Source organism: Pseudophryne corroboree, chromosome 7 (genome assembly GCF_028390025.1).
Source record: "Pseudophryne corroboree isolate aPseCor3 chromosome 7, aPseCor3.hap2, whole genome shotgun sequence".
Lineage (NCBI taxonomy): Eukaryota > Metazoa > Chordata > Amphibia > Anura > Myobatrachidae > Pseudophryne > Pseudophryne corroboree.
In genome coordinates this window covers 442323058-442349274 of record NC_086450.1, presented here as the reverse complement: position 1 = coordinate 442349274, position 26217 = coordinate 442323058, and the positions used below count along the sequence as shown (strand labels likewise).

General features: G+C 47.8%; 1 protein-coding gene across 3 annotated transcripts in view; it reads left to right on the top strand.

Annotated features, from left to right (window-relative positions):
- LOC134945565 (testis-expressed protein 2-like) overlaps positions 1-26217 on the top strand; it is a 102592-nt gene that overhangs the window by 60698 nt on the left and 15677 nt on the right. For all 3 annotated transcript variants that reach the window (XM_063934929.1, XM_063934928.1, XM_063934930.1), the window contains 2 exons: positions 20298-20438; positions 21413-21625. In XM_063934929.1, the coding sequence (XP_063790999.1) occupies positions 20298-20438; positions 21413-21625 (354 nt within the window). The remainder of the gene's footprint in view (positions 1-20297; positions 20439-21412; positions 21626-26217) is intronic.

Sequence of the window (26217 nt, the reverse complement as noted above, 5' to 3'; positions counted from 1 at the left end):
TGCAGAGGCCTCCAAGACCACGAGGAAGCAGGTATCAGATTCCGGGTACGCTGAGGTTGCAGATATGGAATTAATCTGTAAAAGTTACTTCAAAATAAAGGTCTGTCCTTTGCCTAAACCTCTTTGATCTAGAGATGAGCGGTTTCGGTTTTACTCAGTTTTACTCTGATTTACTCGGTTCTCAAATCTTATTGGCTCACGGATGTCTCTTGTTTTGGATAGCCAATTTTGATGCCGTTTTGAGAATCGAGTAAATCCGAGTAAAACCGGATAAAACCCGAACCCGCTCATCTCTACTTTGATCCTCATCTATTCTTCAGTATGACTTAAGTTAGTTTGTAAACCAGCTTACAATATTCTTTCACACTTTTTGAACCTCCAATCTGTGAGATCCTGGGGAGATAAGTGCGAGTGCTGTATTATGTCCTTGGCAATGTGGGTGGAGACAGTGATGCATGTAGCACCACCATTGCCCCACTTCACCTACTTGACAAGAAAGAGAAGAGGGATCTGGGAGGAATTCATCTGTAAGACCTACATCATAACACAGGTCTAGTGTTTGCCTGAATTCTTCTGATCCTTGCCTCTTCTGCTGTATGACTTGAGTTAGTTTGTAAGTCAGCTTACAATATTTTTGCCAACCTTTTGAACCTCCACTCTGGAAGGGAGATCCTGGGTAGACAAGTGTGAGTGCCGTATTGCATCCTCGCACAGTCTGGACAGGTACTAGTGATGCAAGTTACTCAAACATGTCCCCACCTCGATCACTTGACAAGAAAAAGAACAGGGTTCTGGGAGGGTAGCCTACTCTCTCAGAAAATCAAACAACCCCCCTGAAATTCATGAGTCTCCTGGACATTCCAGAAGAAAAGTCAAGCATGGTTTATCTATGTAACAAATCACTCTGTAGTTTCCCCAGTTGTACGGTACCAGGAGACACACTAGAACCTTCCATGATATAAACACATGGAGGGTTACACTTGGTAAAGAAACAAGCACTTTGAGAAAATTGAGAAAAAGGATCAGTGCGGCAGCCCTGTCCTGGCAACCCATCTAGGGATGACCATTGCTGGGCTTAAACATTGATGGTCACCATGTATGGCACCAGTGCTGAACATTAATAGCATCAAACCATCGTCCGGGAATGAAAGATGGCTTGCATTCATTGATGGACATCTCTACTGTGGGGGGCAGTTTTTGGTGGGCCTGTCAGGGAATGGGATGGGGCTTAGCAGGCTTCCTGGGGGCAGAGATATATCCGTGACCCCAGCACTGAGATAATAAGATAACATTGCTGCCTCACAGCCATTGATGGGGAGAATCATTGGATCTCCGCCATTGATGGCAAAACCATTGACCATTGGTGGCAAAGTATTGATGGCTGTTAACCAACGATGGTCAATGGCTATCACTGAAGCCAACCGTGTACCTTTCAAAATTACTTATTTCACCAGGATTTTCTTACTTTTTTGTTAGAATAACCTGGGCTGGAATAAATAACAATTAAATAACTTAATAGCAATAATAAAGTTGACTGGGCTCTATTCCAGTACCGCCCCACACTCAGTATTCTGTCCCTGGACTGGAACTTCTAGTTGGCCAGTAATGACCATAACCCTGCGTTGGGGCTCATTTATGAATAGAAGTAAGACAATTCTATGACATGTCTGACAGATGTGCACTCTCCGGAGCCATGTCCATAGAATGTTGCTTTCATAAGCTCCCCGAATGCTTTTACAAAAGCAGGCAAGTATGGTAGTGCCTTCTGGAATGAGATGAGTTAAAGTACAAATCCCCAGTCTATTATGTGCTCTATTTGTTCACTGTGGAAGGAGGGTGGAAAAGTCAGCTGTGGGGAGGATGTAAACTGGAAACAGTACAGAGATTGTACCAGGTTAGGAAACAATGCACAAAGCTAAGGAGCTGTCTGATGCAGCCGCAAAGGGATAATTTACAGAATGGGAACAAGCCTGTCACATGAGCCCGGCCGACACATGTAATTATGGGGTGAGATGCATCAAACCTTCCAAAGAGGACAAGTGGACTAGCAATTATTTATCTAGTACTGTACATGCTATTAAATGTAAGCTACTGTAAAATCAGATTGTCCTCTTCAGAAGCTTCGATTCATCTTCCTCATAATCTTTTTTTCTCTAACGTCCTAAGTGGATGCTGGGGACTCCGTAAGGACCATGGGGAATAGCGGCTCCGCAGGAGACTGGGCACATCTAAAGAAAGCTTTAGGACTAACTGGTGTGCACTGGCTCCTCCCCCTATGACCCTCCTCCAAGCCCCAGTTAGATTTCTGTGCCCGACGAGAAGGGTGCACACTAGGGGCTCTCCTGAGCTTCTTAGTGAAAGTTTTAGTTTAGGTTTGTTATTTTCAGTGAGACCTGCTGGCAACAGGCTCACTGCATCGAGGGACTAAGGGGAGAAGAAGCGAACTCACCTGCGTGCAGAGTGGATTGGGCTTCTTGGCTACTGGACATTAGCTCCAGAGGGACGATCACAGGTTCAGCCTGGATGGGTCCCGGAGCCGCGCCGCCGGCCCCCTTACAGAGCCAGAAGAGCGAAGAGGTCCGGAGAAAGCGGCGGCAGAAGACGTTCCTGTCTTCAAATAAGGTAGCGCACAGCACTGCAGCTGTGCGCCATTGCTCTTAGCACACTTCACACTCCGGTCACTGAGGGTGCAGGGCGCTGGGGGGGGGCGCCCTGAGACGCAATAAAACATGACAGAAATACCTTACATGGCAAAAAAATGCATCACATATAGCTCCTGGGCTATATGGATGCATTTAACCCCTGCCAGAATATACAAAAAACCGGGAGATAAGGCCGCCGAAAAGGGGGCGGAGCCTATCTCCTCAGCACACTGGCGCCATTTTCCCTCACAGCTCAGTTGGAGGGAAGCTCCCTGACTCTTCCCTGCACTACAGAAAGGGTTAAAAAAAGAGAGGGGGGCACTATTTAGGCGCAGTATTAAAACATACAGCAGCTATAAGGGGAAAAACACTTATATAAGGTTATCCCTGTATATATATAGCGCTCTGGTGTGTGCTGGCATACTCTCCCTCTGTCTCCCCAAAGGGCTAGTGGGGTCCTGTCCTCTATCAGAGCATTCCCTGTGTGTGTGCTGTGTGTCAGTACGTTTGTGTCGACATGTATGAGGAGAAAAATGATGTGGAGACGGAGCAGAGTGTCTGTAACAGTGATGTCACCCCCTAGGGGGTCGACACCTGAGTGGATGTACTGTTGAAAATTACGTGACAGTGTCAGCTCTATATAAAAAAACAGTGGTTGACATGAGACAGCCGGCTACTCAGCTTGTGCCTGTCCAGACGTCTCATAGGCCGTCAGGGGCTCTAAAGCGGCCGTTACCTCAGATGGCAGATACAGACGCCGACACGGATACTGACTCCTGTGTCGACGGTGAAGAGACAACCGTGATTTCCAGTAGGGCCACACGTTACATGATTGAGACAATGGCAAATGTTTTTATACATTTCTGATAATACGAGTACCACCAAAAAGGGGTATTATGTTCGGTGAGGGAAAAACTACCTGTAGTTTTCCTGAATCTGAGAAATAAAATGAGGTGTGTGATGCGTGGGTTTCCCCCCGATAACAATTGATAATTTCTTAAAAAGTATTGGCTGCATATCCTTTCCCGCCAGAGGTTAGGGTGCGTTGGGAAACACCCCCTAGGGGGGATAAGGCGCTCACACGCTTGTAAGAACAAGGGCTCTACCCTCTCATGAGATGGCCGCCCTTAAGGATCCTGCTGATAGAAAGCAGGAGGGTATCCAAAAAGGTATTTACACACATACTGGTGTTATACTGCGACCAGCAATCGCCTCAGCCTGGAGGTGCAGTGCTGGGTTGGCATGGTCGGATTCCCTGACTGGAAATATTGATATCCTAGATAAGGATAGTATATTATTGCCTATAGAGCATTTAAAAGATGCATTTCTATATATGCATGATGCACAGCGGAATAGTTGCCGACTGGCATCAAGTATAAGTGCGTTGTCCAATTCTACCAGTAAAATGGTCAGGTGATGCGGATTCCAAACGGCATTTGGAAGTATTGCCTTTGAAAAGGGACATTTGGGGTCGGTCTTTTAGACCTGGTGGCCACGGCAACAACTGGGAAATCCACGTTTGTACCCCAGGTCGCCTCTCAAAATAAGACGCCGTATTATCAGGCACAGTCCTTTGTTGGCAAGCGGACAAAAGGTTCCTCTTTTCTGCTCGTGGCAGAGGGAGAGGAAAAAGGCTGAAGAGATTATCCAGTTCCCGGGAACAGAAACCCTTTCCCGCCTCTGCCAAGCCCTCAGTATGACGCTAGGGCCTTACAAGCTCAGGCACGGTGGGGGCCCGTTCTCAATGAATTTCAGTGCGCAGTGGGCTCACTCGCAAGTAGACCCCTGGATCCTTCAGGTAATATCTCAAGGGTACATATTGGAATTCGAGACGTCTCCCCCTCGCCGTTTCCAAAAGTCGGCTTTACCGACGTCTCCCTCTGACAGGGAGGCAGTTTTGGAAGCCATTCACAAGCTGTATTCCCAGCAGGTGATAATCAAGGTACCCCTCCTGCAACAGGGAACGGGGTATTATTCCACACTATTGTGGTACCGAAGCCAGACGGCTCGGTGAGACCGATTCTAAATCTAAATCTAAAATCTAAAATCTTTGAACACTTACATACAGAGGTTCAAATTCAAGATTGAGTCACTCAGAGCAGTGATTGCGAACCTGGAAGAAGGGGACTACATGATGTCTCGGGACATCAAGGATGCTTACCTTCATGTCAAAATTTACCCTTCTCACCAAGGGTACCTCAGGTTATGGTACAGAACTGTCACTATCAGTTCAGACGCTGCCGTAGGGATGGTCCACGGCACCCCGGGTCTTTACCAAGGTAATGGCCGAAATGATATCCTTTCGAAGGAAGGAAATTTTAGTTATCCCTTACTTGGACGATTCCCTGATAAGAGTAAGATCCAGGGAACAGTTGGAAGTCGGTGTAGCACTATCTCAGGACAGATAACCCTGTCACCAAGGACAAGGGTATCCATCCTGTGGTGGTTGCAGAGTGCTCATCTTCTAGAGGGCCGCAGATTCGGCATTCAGGACTGGGTCCTGGTGACCACGGATGCCAGCCTGCGAGGCTGGGGAGCAGTCACACAGGGAAGGAATATCCAGGGCTTAGGGTCAAGCCTGGATACATCACTTCACATAAATATCCTGAAGCTAAGGGCCATTTACAATGCTCTAAGCTTAGCAAGACCTCTGCTTCAAGGTCAGCCGGTGTTGATCCAGTCGGACAACATCATGGCAGTCACCCACGTAAACAGACAGGGTGGCACAAGAAGCAGGAGGGCAATGGCAGAAGCTGCAGGGATTCTTCGCTGGGCGGAAAATCATGTGATAGCACTGTCAACAGTATTCATTCCGGGAGTGGACAACTGGGAAGCAGACTTCCTCAGCACGACCTCCACCCGGGAGAGTGGGGACTTCACCCAGAAGTCGTCCACATGATTAAAAAACTCGACAGGTATTGCGCCAGGTCAAGAGACCCTCAGGTGTCGGTGCATCATTGCACGCGAGTCCTGGGAAAGATGGTAGCTTCCTACGAAGCGATTCCATTCGGCAGGTTCCATGCAAGAACCTTTCAGTGGGACCTGTTGGACCAATGGTCCGGATCGCATCTTCAAATGCATCGGTTGATAACCCTGTCTCCAAGGACCAGGGTGTCTCTGCTGTGGTGGCTGCAGAGTGCTCATCTCAGAGAGGGCCGCAGATTCGGCATACAGGACTGGGTCCTGGTGACCACGGTTGCCAGCCTTCGGGGCTGGGGTGCAGTCACACGGGGAAGAAACTTCCAAGGACTTTGGTCAAGTCAGGAGACTTCCCTACACATAAATGTTCTGGAACTGAGGGCCATTTACAATGCCCTAAGTCAAGCAAAGCCCCTGCTTCAAAACCAGCCGGTTCTGATCCAGTCAGACAACATCACGGCAGTCGCCCATGTAAATCGACAGGGCGGCACAAGAAGCAGGACGGCGATGGCAGAAGCCACAAGGATTCTCCGATGGGCGGAAAATCACGTGTTAGCACTGTCAGCAGTGTTCATTCCGGGAGTGGACAACTGGGAAGCAGACTTCCTCAGCACGACCTCCACCCGGGAGAGTGGGGACTTCACCCAGAAGTCGTCCACATGATTAAAAAACTCGACAGGTATTGCGCCAGGTCAAGAGACCCTCAGGCAATAGTTGTAGACGCTCTGGTAACACCGTGGGTGTACCAGTCAGTGTATGTGTTCCCTCCTCTGCCTCTCATACCCAAGGTACTGAGATTGATAAAATGGAGAGGAGAAAGCACTATATTCGTGGCTCCGGATTGGCCAAGAAGGACTTGGTAACCGGAACTTCAAGAGATGCTCACGGAGGATCCGTGGCCTCTACCTCTAAGAAGGGACCTGCTCCAGCAAGGACCCTGTCTGTTCCAAGACTTACCGCGGCTGCGTTTGACGGCATGCCGGTTGAACACCGGATCCTGAAGGAAAAAAGGCATTCCGGATGAAGTCATCCATATCCTGATCTAAAGCCAGGAAGGATGTAACCGCAAAAACATTATCACCGCAATTGGCGAAAATATGTTGCGTAGTGCGAGGCCAGTAAGGCCCGACGGAGGAAATTCAACTGGGTCGATTCCTACATTTCCTGCAAACAGGGGTGTCTATGGGCCTGAAATTGGGGTCCATTAAGGTTCAGATTTCGGCCCTGTCAATTTTCTTCAAAAAAAAAAAAAAAAAAAGAACTAGCTTCAGTCCCTGAAGTTTAGACGTTTGTAAAAGGGGTACTGCATATACAGCCTCCTTTTGTGCCTCCAGTGGCAATTTGGGATCTCAATGTAGTTTGGTTTCCAAAAGTCACATTGGTTTGAACCACTTAAATCTGTGGAGTTAAAATATCTCACATGGAAAGTGGTCATGCTGTTGGCCCTGGCCTGGGCCAGGCGCGTGTCAGAATTGGCGGCTTTATCCTATAAAAGCCCTTATCTGATTTTCCATTCGGACAGGGCGGAATTGAGGACTCGTCCTCAGTTTCTCCCTAAGGTGGTTCCAGCGTTTTCACCTGAACCAACCTATTGTGGTGCCTGCGGCTACTAGGGACTTGGAGGAATCCAAGTTGCTGGATGTTGTCAGGGCCCTGAAAATATTCCAGGACGGCTGGAGTCAGGAAATCTGACTCGCTGTTTATCCTGTATGCACCCAACAAGCTGGGTGCTCCTGCTTCTAAGCAGACTATTGCTCGTTGGATTTGTAGTACAATTCAGCTTGCACATTCTGTGGCAGGCCTGCCACAGCTAAAATCTGTAAAAGCCCGTTCCACAAGGAAAGTGGGCTCATCTTGGGCGGCTGCCCGAGGGGTCTCGGCTTTACAACTTTGCCGAGCAGCTACTTGGTCAGGGGCAAACACGTTTGCTAAATTCTACAAATTTGATACCCTGGCTGAGGAGGACCTGGAGTTCTCTCATTGGGTGCTGCAGAGTCATCCGCACTCTCCCGCCCGTTTGGGAGCTTTGGTATAATCCCCATGGTCCTTACGGAGTCCCCAGCATCCACTTAGGACGTTAGAGAAAATAAGAATTTACTTACCGATAATTCTATTTCTCATAGTCCGTAGTGGATGCTGGGCGCCCATCCCAAGTGCGGATTGTCTGCAATACTTGTACATAGTTACAAAAATCGGGTTATTATTGTTGGGAGCCATCTTTTCAGAGGCTCCTCTGTTATCATACTGTTAACTGGGTTCAGATCACAAGTTATACGGTGTGATTGGTGTGGCTGGTATGAGTCTTACCCGGGATTCAAAATCCTTCCTTATTGTGTACGCTCGTCCGGGCACAGTATCCTAACTGAGGCTTGGAGGAGGGTCATAGGGGGAGGAGCCAGTGCACACCAGTTAGTCCTAAAGCTTTCTTTAGATGTGCCCAGTCTCCTGCGGAGCCGCTATTCCCCATGGTCCTTACGGAGTCCCCAGCATCCACTACGGACTATGAGAAATAGAATTATCGGTAAGTAAATTCTTATTTTTTAAACAAGTTTTTTTATTAAAGCATCAAGTGTCACATACACAAACGTTATAGCGTACAATAGTGCAAGTATATAAGACAAAAATAATTACAAGCAATAGTGCAATAATACTTAGAATACATGAGGGAATTCAATTGGGCGAGAGGTTTAGCGAGGTAAAAAAAAGCTTGCGCACCTCATGTCAATTTTTGGACTACTGTGGCTATGTGCGCTCCCGCTACCTGCGGTATCCAATTTGAAAAAATGGTTGCAGGTTTTCAGTGCTGAAAACCCTGCAACGCATGAAAACTCAACAAACAAGTACCACTCCGATGGTGTTCCTCTCAATCTTCCCACTGGGGAGGGGCAGCTGGGAGGCGCAATGGCTGCTGGGAGGCGCAAGGGCTGCTGGGAGACGTAGGTCTCCATGCGGCCTGCTCCGGAGGAGGGGATACCCTACACAAGGGGGGTCTACTCTACACATGCACTCATACACACCTACACACACTCACAGACAATCAAGCATTTACACAGCCCCCCCTTCCCTTCTACAACCCCCTGTTACCGCACAGGATAGCTGGAGTTGCTTGGAGGGACAGCTCTCCCTGTCAGCGTCTCTGTATAGGATCTGCAGGCATGAAAATGGCGCTGAACGCTGCTCGGTCCGCTCTGAGGAGAAGCTCCGCCCCCTGAACATGGCGCTGCTTCCCGCTCTCCACTTTTTTATACTGGCCTGAGGAATTGTGCTGGCAGCATTACCGAGGTCCCTGACAGCCTTGGTGCCAGTGTAGGGTATAGGCGCTGGCTCATGGCACCCCTCACAGCACTGCACTATGTACAGCTGAGCCTCCGGAGTGGTTAGTACTGTGCTCCCACCCTGTTGCCGCCATCTTCACACCGGCACCCTGCTTGCCAAGGGGGCCAGTGACTCACTCGCCACCGGAATCTTCTGGCTCTGTTAGGGGGTGGCGGCAGTGCTGCGGGAGTGAGCGGTTGCCTGGGGCGGCTAACGATCATCACCCTCAGGAGCTCAGTGTCCTGTCAGAGATAGTGGCTCAAACCTCGCAGGGTGGACACTACTCCCCCCCTAAGTCCCACGAAGCAGGGAGGCTGTTGCCAGCAGCCTCCCTGTGCCTAAACTAACTCTTAGAAAAAAATAAAACTAAAGAAGCTGTAGGAGATCCCCTAGCTGTGACTGGCTCCTCCGGGCACATTTCCTAAACTGAGTCTGGTAGGAGGAGCATAGAGGGAGGAGCCATCCCACACTCAAAAACTCTTAAAGTGCCAATGGCTCCTAGTGGACCCATCTATACCCCATGGTATTAATGTGGACCCCAGCATCCTCTAGGACGTAAGAGAAATTTCTAATTAGCTTAATTAGTCTGTAATTACTCACCTTCCAAAGCGGGGTCTTCTGCATACAGCGTCGGGAGGCGGCTCTTCTTCAGCAGGGTAAGTATGTGAGGTGTGTGATTGTCTGTGAGTGTGTGTAGGTGTGTATGAGTGCATGTGTAGAGTAGACCCCCCTTGTGTAGGGTATCCCCTCCTCCGGAGCAGGCCGCATGGAGACCTACGTCTCCCAGCAGCCCTTGCGCCTCCCAGCAGCCATTGCGCCTCCCAGCTGCCCCTCCCCAGTGGGAAGATTGAGAGGAACACCATCGGAGTGGTACTTGTTTGTTGAGTTTTCATGCGTTGCAGGGTTTTCAGCACTGAAAACCTGCAACCATTTTTTCAAATTGGATACCGCAGGTAGCGGGAGCGCACATAGCCACAGTAGTCCAAAAATTGACATGAGGTGCGCAAGCTTTTTTTTACCTCGCTAAACCTCTCGCCCAATTGAATTCCCTCATGTATTCTAAGTATTATTGCACTATTGCTTGTAATTATTTTTGTCTTATATACTTGCACTATTGTACGCTATAACGTTTGTGTATGTGACACTTGATGCTTTAATAAAAAAACTTGTTTAAAAAATAAGAATTTACTTACCGATAATTCTATTTCTCATAGTCCGTAGTGGATGCTGGGGACTCCGTAAGGACCATGGGGAATAGCGGCTCCGCAGGAGACTGGGCACATCTAAAGAAAGCTTTAGGACTAACTGGTGTGCACTGGCTCCTCCCCCTATGACCCTCCTCCAAGCCTCAGTTAGGATACTGTGCCCGGACGAGCGTACACAATAAGGAAGGATTTTGAATCCCGGGTAAGACTCATACCAGCCACACCAATCACACCGTATAACTTGTGATCTGAACCCAGTTAACAGTATGATAACAGAGGAGCCTCTGAAAAGATGGCTCCCAACAATAATAACCCGATTTTTGTAACTATGTACAAGTATTGCAGACAATCCGCACTTGGGATGGGCGCCCAGCATCCACTACGGACTATGAGAAATAGAATTATCGGTAAGTAAATTCTTATTTTTTAAACAAGTTTTTTTATTAAAGCATCAAGTGTCACATACACAAACGTTATAGCGTACAATAGTGCAAGTATATAAGACAAAAATAATTACAAGCAATAGTGCAATAATACTTAGAATACATGAGGGAATTCAATTGGGCGAGAGGTTTAGCGAGGTAAAAAAAAGCTTGCGCACCTCATGTCAATTTTTGGACTACTGTGGCTATGTGCGCTCCCGCTACCTGCGGTATCCAATTTGAAAAAATGGTTGCAGGTTTTCAGTGCTGAAAACCCTGCAACGCATGAAAACTCAACAAACAAGTACCACTCCGATGGTGTTCCTCTCAATCTTCCCACTGGGGAGGGGCAGCTGGGAGGCGCAATGGCTGCTGGGAGGCGCAAGGGCTGCTGGGAGACGTAGGTCTCCATGCGGCCTGCTCCGGAGGAGGGGATACCCTACACAAGGGGGGTCTACTCTACACATGCACTCATACACACCTACACACACTCACAGACAATCACACACCTCACATACTTACCCTGCTGAAGAAGAGCCGCCTCCCGACGCTGTATGCAGAAGACCCCGCTTTGGAAGGTGAGTAATTACAGACTAATTAAGCTAATTAGAAATTTCTCTTACGTCCTAGAGGATGCTGGGGTCCACATTAATACCATGGGGTATAGATGGGTCCACTAGGAGCCATTGGCACTTTAAGAGTTTTTGAGTGTGGGATGGCTCCTCCCTCTATGCTCCTCCTACCAGACTCAGTTTAGGAAATGTGCCCGGAGGAGCCAGTCACAGCTAGGGGATCTCCTACAGCTTCTTTAGTTTTATTTTTTTCTAAGAGTTAGTTTAGGCACAGGGAGGCTGCTGGCAACAGCCTCCCTGCTTCGTGGGACTTAGGGGGGGAGTAGTGTCCACCCTGCGAGGTTTGAGCCACTATCTCTGACAGGACACTGAGCTCCTGAGGGTGATGATCGTTAGCCGCCCCAGGCAACCGCTCACTCCCGCAGCACTGCCGCCACCCCCTAACAGAGCCAGAAGATTCCGGTGGCGAGTGAGTCACTGGCCCCCTTGGCAAGCAGGGTGCCGGTGTGAAGATGGCGGCAACAGGGTGGGAGCACAGTACTAACCACTCCGGAGGCTCAGCTGTACATAGTGCAGTGCTGTGAGGGGTGCCATGAGCCAGCGCCTATACCCTACACTGGCACCAAGGCTGTCAGGGACCTCGGTAATGCTGCCAGCACAATTCCTCAGGCCAGTATAAAAAAGTGGAGAGCGGGAAGCAGCGCCATGTTCAGGGGGCGGAGCTTCTCCTCAGAGCGGACCGAGCAGCGTTCAGCGCCATTTTCATGCCTGCAGATCCTATACAGAGACGCTGACAGGGAGAGCTGTCCCTCCAAGCAACTCCAGCTATCCTGTGCGGTAACAGGGGGTTGTAGAAGGGAAGGGGGGGCTGTGTAAATGCTGTGTAGCCTATTAAGGTACACAGTAAGTGCCAGGTAGTTGTATTATATCTACCTTGGGAAGCGCTGTGTGTGGGTTGGCTGCAATCTCTGTGTCTCTCTGTGGCATTCTTGGGGGGGAAACTGTGTCTGATATTTTCCTGTGTGTGTGGGTGATGTTGTCTCACATAGCCATGTCTAGGGACTCTGGGGGTAATTCCAAGTTGATCGCAGCAGGAATTTTTTTAGCAGTTGGGCAAAACCATGGTGGTCATTCCGAGTTGTTCGCTCGTTGCCGATTTTCTCTATATTGCGATTAGTCGCTTACTGTGCATGCGCAAGGTTCGCAGAGCGCATGCGCTTAGTTATTTTACTCAAAAGTTAGGTATTTTACTCACGGCATAACGAGGATTTTTCATCGTTCTGGTGATCGGAGTGTGATTGACAGGAAGTGGGTGTTTCTGGGTGGAAACTGTCCGTTTTATGGGAGTGTGCGAAAAAACGCTGGCGTTTCTGGGAAAAACGCGGGAGTGTCTGAAGAAATGGGGGAGTGTCTGGGCGAACGCTGGGTGTGTTTGTGACGTCAAACCAAGAACGAAACTGACTGAACTGATCGCAATGGCTGAGTAAGTCTGGAGCTACTCAGAAACTACTAAGAAATTTCTATTCACAAATCTGCTAATCTTTCGTTCGCAATTCTGCTAAGCTAAGATACACTCCCAGAGGGCGGCGGCCTAGCGTGTGCAATGCTGCTAAAAGCAGCTAGCGAGCGAACAACTCGGAATGAGGGCCTATGTGCACTGCAGGGGGGGCAGATATAACATGTGCAGAGAGAGATAGATTTGGGTGTGGTGAGTTCAATCTGCAATCTAAAATGCAGTGTAAAAATAAAGCAGCCAGTATTTACCCTGCACAGAAACAAAATTACCCACCCAAATCTAACTCTCTCTGCAAATGTTATACAGTATCTGCCCCCCGTGCAGTGCTCATGGTTTTGCCCAACTGCAAAAAAAATTCCTGCTGCGATCAACTTGGAATTACCCCCTCTGTGTCTTATGCTGAAGAGGACATTTCCTCTCATGAGGAATCCATTCCATGTACACAGGAATGTAATGCATTGTCTCAGATCCCTATTGCTGAGCCTGAGTGGTTATCCTCTACTAAGAAAATGATCTCTCAGATCTCTACTAGGGTAGCTCATACTGAGACTGAAACTCAGGTTTTAAGTCTCTGGCAGTTCGGTCAGGTTCTGTTCCTGTTCCTTCAAAATCAGCTAGCATATACCCACAGAAACGTGCACTTGCCCAGATTATGCAAGATGACACGGATACCGACTCTGACACAGCAGACGGTGATGGGGATGTGCTGAGGGGGGCAGCATCCCTTGCAAAGGGGGTGCAGCTCATGATTGAGGCCATTAGAGATATATTGAATATTACTGACACAACACCTGAGCAGGTTGAGGAGGCTTACTTCACAGATAGGGTGTAGTACGGCTGACCGGCGGTCTCCTGACCGCCGGTCAGCTTACCGACGCCGGGATCCCGGCAGCATACCGACGCCGGGATCCCGGCGGGGAGGGGCGAGTGCAGCAAGCCCCTTGCGGGCTCGGTGGCGACCTGCGTTCGCCACGGGTTCTATTCCCACTCTATGGGTGTCGTGGACACCCACGAGTGGAAATAGTCCCTGTTGGTCGGCATGCCGACCATCGGGACAGTGACCCGTCGGGCTGGTGGAGGAGGTCATGTGACTGTCGGTCAGCTGACCGGCGGTCACATGAATACCACCCCACAGATAAGCCTCGCTAACCTTCCCTGCGTCTAAAGAATTAAACGCTATATTTGAAAAATCCTGGGAAAATCCAGAGAAAAAATTCCAGATTCCTAAAAGGATTCCTGTAGCTTTCCCCTTCCCTGAGGAAGATAGAAAAAAATGGGAAAATCCACCCATAGTTGACGCATCTGTTTCCAGACTGTCGAAAAAGGTGGTTTTACCTGTCCCTGGGTCTACCACGTTTAAAGAACCGGCTGATCGTAAGATTGCTTCAGGTGTAGTGCTGAGGCCTTCTATTGCCTGCGCATGGATCTCTAAAGCTATAGTAAAGTGGTCAGGCACGTTACTAGAGGATTTGGATTCAATGGATAGAAGTGACATTGAATTATTTTTACGTAACATACAGAATTCTGCGGGGTTCATAGTGGAATCCATGAAGGACCTGGGTACGCTGACTGCAAGGATATCTTCCATGTCTGTCTCAGCTCGCAGGGGACTCTGGCTACGCCAATGGTCTGCAGATGCGGAATCCAGGAGAAGTGTGGAGAACCTACCCTACACACGTCAGGCTCTATTTGGGGAAGCGTTGGATGCGTGGATTTCCACGGCAACCGCGGGTAAGTCACCTTTTCTTCCCTCAGCTACACCTTCTATGAAGAAACCCTTTTCTTCATCTGCATCACAGTCCTTTCGGACCACTAAGGTAAAAACGTCCAAGCCGCCTACCACCTTCTTTAGAGGTGGAGGGCAAAATCCCAAAAGCCTGCACCCGCAGGCTCTCAGGTCCAGAAACCCGCCTCTGGTTCCTCAAAATCCTCAGCATGACGGTGGACCACACAGCCTGGAGGACGGACTGGTGGGGGTGAGACTCAGGCGTTTCAGCCACGTCTGGGTGTCGTCCGGCCTGGATCCCTGGGTACAGGATATTGTGTCCCAGGGGTACAGACTGGAGTTTCAAGAAATTCCACCTCACCGATTCTTCAAATCAGGCTTGCCAACTTTACTGTCAGACAGAACTGTCCTACAGGAAGCTATCCAAAAATTGGAAAAGGCAGAGGTCATTGTTCCAGTTCCACCTCATATGCACAGCGTGGGTTACTATTCAAACCTGTTTGTGGTACCGAAACCGGATGGTTCGGTCAGACCAATTTTGAACTTGAAATCGCTAAACCCTTATCTAAGGGAGTTCAAATTAAAATGGAGTCTCTGAGAGCGGTGATCTCAGGTCTGGAGGAGGGGGAGTTTCTGGTATCCCTAGATATCAAGGATGCGTATCTCCACATTCCGATTTGGCCTCTGCACCAGGCTTATCTCAGATTTGCACTGTTAGACAGTCATTATCAGTTTCAGGCACTACCATTCGGTCTCTCCACGGCACCGAGGGTGTTCACCAAGGTGATGTCAGAAACGATGGTTCTCCGCAGGCAGGGAGTGAACATAATTCCATACCTGGACGATCTGCTGATAAAGGCGTCGTCCAGGGAGAAGCTGTTGCAGTCCTTTGCTCTCACGACTCATCTGCTCAGGGTCCATGGTTGGATCCTGAACCTTCCAAAGTTACATTTGGAGCCGACAAGGAGATTGTCTTTCCTGGGGATGATCCTCGACACGGAAGTGCAGAGGGTGTTTCTACCGGTGGAGAAAGCGTTGGTGATACAATCAATGGTCCGGGATGTCTTGAAGCCTACCCGGGTATCGGTTCATCAGTGCTTTCGCCTTCTGGGTAAGATAGTTGCCTCCTACAAGGCTCTACAGTATGCAAGATTTCATGCTTGGTCCTTCCAACTGGATCTCCTAGACAAGTGGTCTACACATGCATCAGAGGATAAGTCTGTCGCCAAAAGCAAGGATTTCACTCCTCTGGTGGCTACAAATGCCTCACCTTCTGGAGGGCCGCAGGTTCGGGATTCAGGGCTGGATCATTCTAACCCCGGATGCAAGTCTCCAAGGCTGGGGCACTGTCGCTCAAGGGGAAACCTTCCAAGGAAGGTGGTCAAGTCTGGAATCCTGTCTTCCAATAAAAATTCTGGAACTAAGAGCCATAACAACGGTCTTCTCCAAGCAACTCACCTTCTGCGAGATCGACCCATTCAAGTGCAGTCGGTTAATGTAACAACGGTGGCCTACATAAACCGACAAGGCGGAACAAAGAGCAGAGCTGCAATGTCAGAGGTGACAAGAATCATCCTCTGGGCGGAAAAGCACGTGTTAGCACTGTCGGCAATTTTCATTCCGGGAGTGGGCAACTGAAAAAACGGACTTCCTCAGCAGACACGATCTCCATCCAGGAGAGTGGGACCTCTATCCAGACGTGTTCACAGAGGTGATAAACCTATGGGGGGTTCCTCAAATAGACATGATGGCCTCCTGCCTCAATAAAAATCTTTGGAAGCTCAAGGTCAAGAGACCCACAAGCAGTGGCAGTGGACGCCCTGGTAACTCCGTGGGTGTTCCACTCAGTGTACGTGTTTCCTCCACTTCCACTAATTCCAAGGATTCTAAAGCTCATAAGGAGAACAAGAGTTCAGGCAATCCTCATTGCTCTAGACTGGCCAAGAAGGGCTTGGTACGCGGATCTTCTGGATCTACTGCTGAAAGAGCCGAGGCCTCTCCTTCTTCGGGAGGACCTGCTGCAGCAGGGACCGTTCGCTTATCAAGACTTACCACTGCTACGTTTGACGGCATGGAGGTTGAACGCCAGATATTAGCTCGGAAGGGCATTCCGAACAAGGTTATTCCTACCCTGATACAGGCTAGGAAAGGAGTAACGTCTAAACATTACCATCGCATTTGGAAAAAATATGTATCTTGGTGTGAGTCCAAGAAGTTTCCTACGGTGGAGTTTCAACTGGGATGGTTTCTCCTATTCCTGCAAGCAGGTGTAGATATGGGCCTGAGGTTGGGATCCGTAAAGGTCCAGATTTCGTCCCTATCCATTTTCTTCCAGAAACAATTGGCTGTTCTCCCTGAGGTTCAGACTTTCTTGAAAGGGGTTCTGCACATCCAGCCTCCCTTTGTGCCGCCTACGGCGCCCTGGGATCTTAACATGGTGTTACAGTTCCTCCAATCGGATTGGTTCGAGCCTCTGCCGGAAGTTGAGGTCACGTTTCTCACGTGGAAGGCTGTCACTTTGTTGGCCTTAGCTTCTGCTAGACGTGTGTCGGAGTTGGGGGCTTTGTCTTGTAAGAGCTCCTACTTGATCTTTCATGAAGATAGAGCTGAGCTCCGGTCAGCAGTTCCTTCCGAAGGTTGTGTCAGCATTTCATATCAACCAACCTATTGTGGTGCCAGTTGCTACTGACTCCTCAATTTCATCAAAGTCCCTGGATGTTGAAAGGGCTCCAAAAATCTATGTGAAGAGGACTGCTCGTCACGGAAAATCGGACTGTCTGTTTGTCCTGTATGATCCCAAGAAACTTGTGTGTTCTGCTTCTAAGCAGACTATCTCTCGCTGGATCAGGTTCACTATCCAGCATGCGTATTCTACGGCAGGATTGCCGTGCCCTACATCTGTTAAGGCCGACTCTACTCGTAAGGTGGGTTCTTCCTGGGCGGCTGCCCGGGGTGTCTCGGCTTTACAGCTTTGCTGAGCGGCTACTTGGTCTGGGTTGAACACGATTGCAAAGTTCTACAAGTTCTATTCTTTGGCCTCTGAGGACCAGAAGTTTGGGCAGTCATTTCTGCAGGAGCCTCCGCGCTCTCCCTCCCGTTCTGGGAGCTTTGGTACATCCCCATGGTACTAATGTGGACCCCAGCATCCTCTAGGACGTAAGAGAAAATAGGATTTTAATTACCTACCGGTAAATCCTTTTCTCGTAGTCCGTAGAGGATGCTGGGCACCCGCCCAGCGCTTCATGATCCTGCAGTGGTTACTTAGTTCAGTACTGCTTAGTTCTTGGTTAAGTACTCTTTTGTTACTTGGTTAAGTAATCTTGTTCAGCCATTGCTGATTTTTCAAGCGGGTTAGCTTAGTCTGAGCTGGTGTGAATCTCGCCACTATCTGTGTAAAATCCTTCTCTCGAAGTTGTCCGTCTCCTCGGGCACAGTTTCTAGACTAAGTCTGGAAGTAGGGGCATACAGGGAGGAGACAGCCCACACTCTCAAACTCTTAAAGTGCCAATGGCTCCTAGTGGACCCGTTTATACCCCATGGTACTAATGTGGACCCCAGCATCCTCTACGGACTACGAGAAAAGGATTTACCGGTAGGTAATTAAAATCCTATTTTCCCACCTCAGGGTGGATGCTCCTGGGGTGCCAGAGCAAGTTCCAGTGATTTTTCCAAAAAATAAGCATTTCAGGAAAAATTAGACTTGCTCTGGAGGTTCGTGAAAAATTACGTTGGTAATTTATATATAAATCACTGCATCCCATTTTGAGTCCTGCAATTGAATAGCAAAACCCCGCGGCTGCAGGAAAAACCCAAAGGCAATTGAAGGGCTAATTCAGACCTGATTGATGCTGTGCGTTTTCGCACAGCGGGCGATCAAGTCTGAAATGCGTATGCACCGAAATGCGCAGGTGCGATGGTCCACAGCGACGGAAAGCAACAGGACGGTGCGAAAAATCCAATCGCACCGGCGATCTCAAGAAGATTCACAGGAAGAGGGCGTTTCTGGGTGGCAACTGACCATTTTCAGGGAGTGTCCGGAAAAACGCAGGAGGGACCCGGCGTTTTGTGGGAGGATTCATGATGTCGGCTCCGGCCCAGATCATCGCAGCGGCTGAGTAAGTCCTGGACTGTGCAGAGACTGTTTGTGCAGCTGTCCTGCACATGCGATCGCACACCTGCACAGCGATTTCCCCCTCCCCCTGTAGGCGGCGACTACCTGATCGCAGGGATGCAAAAAACGCACCCTAGCGATCATGTCTGAATTACCCCTTGGAGGGGGGGGGGGGGGGGGGGAGTATTCCACACAGAGAACATACAGGTGTAAAGGGAATACAACTGACCAAATTTCCTATAGAATATGCATGAACCTGGAGCCAAAAGCCTCAAATCACGGGACATGCCCAAGGCAAAAGTAGAGTTCCACATGTATAACAATTGGAATTTGGCGAGTCTCCTATCAGAAACCTCAGGTGTGGGGACATGTAGGCTCTATGCAATATGTCCAGAAACATTGCGGTACAGGAGGAGAGTAACAGTGCGCAGGCTTTGACATGAGTCCCCTCGCCCTTAATCTTATACAAAATACAGAGGAAGATTGCAATGTCTAAATCTTACCATACAAGACCGGCAAATTTTGCCAGCAATATGATCATTTTGATTTTCAGGTCTGATCTTATTTCATGCCCTTAGTCTATCAGGCAGCAGGTCAGTATAGTGGCAGAACTGACATGGGTGGGGTATGGGTCGTTGGGTCGACCCAACTTAGTTTGACAGTCATTAGGTCGACCACTATAGGTCGACGTGCATTAGGTCGACAGGGACACTAGGTGACATGGACATTAGGTCGACATGTGCTAGGTCGACAGGTCAAAAGGTCGACAGGTCAAAAGGTCGACATAAAGTTACGGGGAACCCCAATTAGTGCACCGTGTCCCCTCACATGGCTCGTGGCTTCGGGCAAGGTGCCTTGCTCCGCTACCACGGAGCTCGGCATAGATTACCGCTCCCAATTGTAGTCCACGTGGATCGTAAAGTATGAAGAAGTCCAGAAAATGTAAAAAAAAATTAGAAAAACTCATGTTGTCCTTTCGACCTGTCGACCTAGCACATGTCAACCTAATGACCATGTCGACCTAGTGTCCCTGTCGACCTAATGCATGTCGACCTTTAGTGGTCGACCTATAGACTTTCGACCTAAGTGGTGTCGACCTAACGACCGTATCCCGATGGGTGCAGGGGATGCGGGCACTACATTCACCAAAGATGAATGGAACCTGCCAATGTTGGGTCATCTGAGGCCCCAACTTCCCACCTGATGCCCCAGATATGTTCTCTATAACGGAGGCTGGAGTACCTCTACTGAGTGCAGCAGATCCCCCTCGCCTTTCTTTTTGGGCAGTAGTGCACAGCACCTGAGAGGGAAAGGCAGTGTCACAAGGCCCCTGCCAAAATGCACCGCTGGGCCCCTAGCCCTGTCCTTTATACTCTGGGTGTTGATGACTGTCCCCTGTGACCGACCCATACAAATGAATTTCCCATTCGGGTGAACGGGAAGACATCTTCGCCAGTCGACTTTCAACAGAATGTGGAGAGTTAGAGCAGCGTGGGACCATAAGATCAAGCCAGAATCCCGGTGAATGTGGTGAACTAGTATGGAAAGAAAGTGAAAATGTGTTTTTTATTTTATCCCCTTAAACCCATACCCGTTTCCTGGATTTGGGGGCAGTTCACTTTTAAAGAAATATTTTGCTCCACACGTCTCACTTGCCGGTCAATCCATCCGTACTAGACTGAGGTTGTAACAAACCATGTAGCCTCCATACTAAGGTTAACAATGGGTGGATCTCAACTAAGAGAGCTCCTTCTCCCAACCTTCAGGCGCCAACATTGACACTGGACCCACTGGAGAAATGATGATGTTGAGGATCTCTTGTGAAAATAATTTTGGTTTCATTATTGTTATCATGTTGATGTATTGCAGTGCAATGATGCCAAGAGCCAGGATTTTCACCGATAGTGACGAGGAATCCTCCAGTGCCGGCTCATCGGAAGATGAAGAGATCCCAGTGGCAGAGACAACAGGAATCTTGGGGGACAGAGCCAACCTGAATAATGCTGAGAGGTGCTGCATACCCCAACCCCATTGTTAAAATTCATTATATACCATCCTTGAATCATTATAAGGGGGGTATTCATTTACTGGTGATGTGCGGTTGTGATGTTCTTCACCGATAATTATGGCATCCCAGTTTCCCAGATATCCTCCCATAGCCAATAATTCCTATACACAAGTGTCATTAAGACAATTGAACATCATATATTTGTAAATATCTACAGCTAATTTTGGCACAAATTGTGATTTTGGATGTATTTATTTTCAATATATGAAGAACACATTTTTATTACTTTATTATGTACAATATCTTCATATGGTACCAGGAGATAAATGACCCCATGGGCGGGATGAAATGAAGTACGAGTTTGGCAGCCTTGTGGGGTTCCCGACGAACTGTGACTTTTTTTTTAAAGGGGCAATTACGTACACGGTATAGTTTAGCCTTGTACATAATTGCCCCTTTAAAAAACGTCCAAGTTGGGCCAGCATCCCGTACAGCCGCCAAAATCAGACTTTATTACATCCCGTCATACCCCATAGGTATATTTCAAGACATAATCACAGTATATTACATTACTACTACAGTATATTATATCCACTACAGTAAATATTGCTGGGGACAGTCTAGATATTCTTGGCGGAACACAAAGTTACCTTGAACTCAGACTAAAAAAAAAAAATACTTAATTTGTATTCCAATATTACTGTAATTTTAATTTGCTCTACTCTTATATATAATATACAGTGCATGCTAGGGCCTCTGATTGTCAGAGGGAGCGCCAATCATTATGATTGACAGTTCCAGCTCTGCAGGGAGCACACTAGTGCCTAACATGAGTTGTGGGACTGGTGTGTTTATTTGGGGTGGTTTTGTCTATGAATGTTACAGACAGGATTTAAAACTAGACGTCAGTGCTGGATATTGTTCTGACTGATGCGAGTGATGTAAAGATGTTCTACAGCTGATTGTTATTCTGCAGCTTTACAGGTGGAAACAGCACGAGCCGCAGGATCCTCCGCTTCGTAGATAAAATCGCCAAGTCTCGATATTTCCAAAAAGCAACAGAGAATGAATATATTAAGAGGAAAATAGAGGAGGTGTCCAACACCCCCCTGCTGCTGACTGTTGAGTTTCAGGAGCTTGGGGGGACTTTGGCTGTGAATGTCCCCCCTCCGCCTACAGACCGCATATGGTAAATGTTCACCAATGAAGGTGTTTGCATTGTGTGAGGACACTACACCTTACCAAGCATAACCTGACCACTGGACATCATCATAATACAATTCCATTACACTCTATACAGACATAGGACACTACACCCTAACATGACCTGACCACTGGCCATGACCATAATACATCTATTACTCTATACAGACATAGGACACTACACCCCAACATGACCTGACCACTGGGCATGACCATAATACATCTATTACACCCTATACAGACATAGGACACTACACCCCCAACATGGCCTGACCACTGGACATGACCATAATACATCTATTACACCCTATACAGACATAGGACACTACACCCCCAACATAACCTGAACACTGGACATGACCATAATACATCTGTTACACTCTATACACACATAGGGCACTGCACCCCCAACATAACCTGACCACTAGACATGACCATAATACATCTACTACACCCTATACAGACATAGGGCACTGCACTCCCAACATGACCTGACCACTAGAGATGACCATAATACATCTATTACACTCTATACACACATAGGGCACTGCACCCCCAACATGACCTGACCACTAGACATGACCATAATACATCTATTACACTCTATACAGACATAGGACACTGCACCCCCAACATGACCTGACCACTAGACATGACCATAATACATCTATTACACTCTATACAGACAGGACACTACACCACAGCATGGCCTGACCACCGGACATGACCATAATACATCTATTACACTCTATACAGACATAGGATACTACACCCCCAACATGACCTGACCACTGGACATGACCATAATACATCTATTACAACCTATACAGACATAGGACACTACACCCTAACATGACCTGACCACTGGCCATGAACATAATACATCTATTACACCCTATACAGACATATGAACTATACCCCAACATGACCTGACCACTGGCCATGAACATAATACATCTATTACACCCTATACAGACATATGAACTATACCCCAACATGACCTGACCACTGGACATGACCATAATACATCTATTACACTCTATACAGACATAGGATACTACACCCCCAACATGACCTGACCACTGGACATGACCATAATACATCTATTACACCCTATATAGACATAGGACACTACACCCCAACATGACCTGACCACTGGACATGACCATAATACATCTATTACACTCTATACAGATATAGGACACTACACCCCAAACATGACCTGACCACTGGCCATGACCATAATATAATTCTATTACACTCTATACAGGCATAGGACACTATACCCCAACATGACCTGACCACTGGACATGACCATAATACATCTATTACACTCTATACAGACATAGGACACTACACCCCCAACATGACCTGACCAGTGGACATGACCATAATACATCTATTACACTCTATACAGACATAGGACACTACACCCCAAACATGACCTGACCACTGGACATGACCATAATACATCTATTACACTCTATACAGACATAGGATACTACACCCCAACATGTTCTGACCACTGGACATGACCATAATACATCTATTACACCCTATACAGACATAGGACACTACACCCCAACATGTCCTGACCACTGGACATGACCATAATACATCTATTACACTCTATACAGACATAGGACACTACGCCTCCAACATGACCTGACCACTGGTCATGAACATAATACTTCTATTACATACTATACAGACATAGGACACTGCACCTCCAACGTGACCTGGCCACTGGCCATGACCATAATATAATTCTATTACACTCTATACAGGCATAGGACACTATACCCCAACATGACCTGACCACTGGCCATGACCATAATACATCTATTACACCCTATACAGACATAGGACTTACACCCCAACATGACCTGACCACTGGACATGACCACAATACATCTATTATACCCTATACAGACATAGGACTTACACCCCCACATGACCTGACCACTGGCCATGACCATAATACATCTGTTACACCCTATACAGACATAGGAACTATACCCCAACATGACCTGACCACTGGACATGACCATAATACATCTATTACACTTTATACAGACATAGGACACTACACCCCCAACAGGACCTGACCAGTGGACATGACCATAATACATCTATTACACTCTATACAGACATAGGACACTACACCCCCAACATGACCTGACCACTGGACATGACCATAATACATCTATTACACTCTATACAGACATAGGACACTACACCCCAACATGTCCTGACCACTGGACATGACCATAATACATCTATTACACCCTATACAGACATAGGACTTACACCCCAACATGACCTGACCACTGGACATGACCATAATACATCTGTTACACTCTATACAGACATAGGACACTACGCCTCCAACATGACTTGACCACTGGACATGACCATAACACATCTATTACACTCTATACAGACAGAGGACACTACACACCAACATGACCTGACCACTGGACATGACCATAATACATCTATTACACCCTATACAGACATAGGACACTACACCCCAACATGACCTGACCTCTGGACATGACCATAATACATCTATTACACCCTATACAGACGTAGGACACTACACCATCAACATGACCTGACCACTGGGCATGACCATAATACATCTATTACACCCTATACAGACATAGGACACTACACCCCCAACATGACCTGACCACTGGTCATGATCATAATACATCTATTACACCCTATACAGACATAGGACACTACACCCCCAACATGATCTGACCACTGGCCATGACCATAATACATCTATTACACCCTATACAGACATAGGACACTACACCCCAGCATGACCTGTCCTCTGGACATGGCCATAATACATCTATTACACCCTATACAGACGTAGGACACTACACCATCAACATGACTTGACCACTGGACATGACCATAATACATCTACTACACCCTATACAGACATAGGACACTACACACCAACATGACCTGACCACTGGACATGACCATAATACATCTATTACACCCTATACAGACATAGGACACTACACCCCAACATGACCTGACCTCTGGACATGACCATAACACATCTGTTACACCCTATAAAGACATAGGACACTACACCCCAACATGACCTGACCTCTGGACATGACCATAATACATCTATTACACCTTATACAGACGTAGGACACTACACCATCAACATGACCTGACCACTGGACATGACCATAATACATCTGTTACACCCTATACAGACATACTGTAGGACACTACACCCCAACATGACCTGACCACTGGACATGACCATAATACATCTATTGCACTCTATACAGACGTAGGACACTACACCATCAACATGACCTGACCACTGGACATGACCATAACACATCTGTTACACCCTATACAGACATAGGACACTACACCCCAACATGACCTGACCACTGGACATGACCATAATACATCTATTACACCCTATACAGACATAGGACACTACACCCCCAACATGATCTGACCACTGGCCATGACCATAATACATCTATTACACCCTATACAGACATAGGACACTACACCCCAGCATGACCTGTCCTCTGGACATGGCCATAATACATCTATTACACCCTATACAGACGTAGGACACTACACCATCAACATGACTTGACCACTGGACATGACCATAATACATCTATTACACCCTATACAGACATAGGACACTACACACCAACATGACCTGACCACTGGACATGACCATAATACATCTATTACACCCTATACAGACATAGGACACTACACCCCAACATGACCTGACCTCTGGACATGACCATAACACATCTGTTACACCCTATAAAGACATAGGACACTACACCCCAACATGACCTGACCTCTGGACATGACCATAATACATCTATTACACCCTATACAGACGAAGGACACTACACCATCAACATGACCTGACCACTGGACATGACCATAATACATCTGTTACACCCTATACAGACATACTGTAGGACACTACACCCCAACATGACCTGACCACTGGACATGACCATAATACATCTATTGCACTCTATACAGACGTAGGACACTACACCATCAACATGACCTGACCACTGGACATGACCATAACACATCTGTTACACCCTATACAGACATAGGACACTACACCCCAACATGACCTGACCACTGGACATGACCATAATACATCTATTACACCCTATACAGACGTAGGACACTACACCATCAACATGACTTGACCACTGGACATGACCATAATACATCTACTACACCCTATACAGACATAGGACACTACACACCAACACGACCTGACCACTGGACAAGACCATAATACATCTTTCTCTGACGTCCTAGTGGATGCTGGGAACTCTGTAAGGACCATGGGAATAGACGGGCTCCGCAGGAGACTGGGCACTCTAAAGAAAAGATTAGGTACTATCTGGTGTGCACTGGCTCCTCCCTCTATGCCCCTCCTCCAGACCTCAGTTAGAATCTGTGCCCGGCCAGAGCTGGGTGCTCCTAGTGGGCTCTCCTGAGCTTGCTAGTAAAGAAAGTATTTGTTAGGTTTTT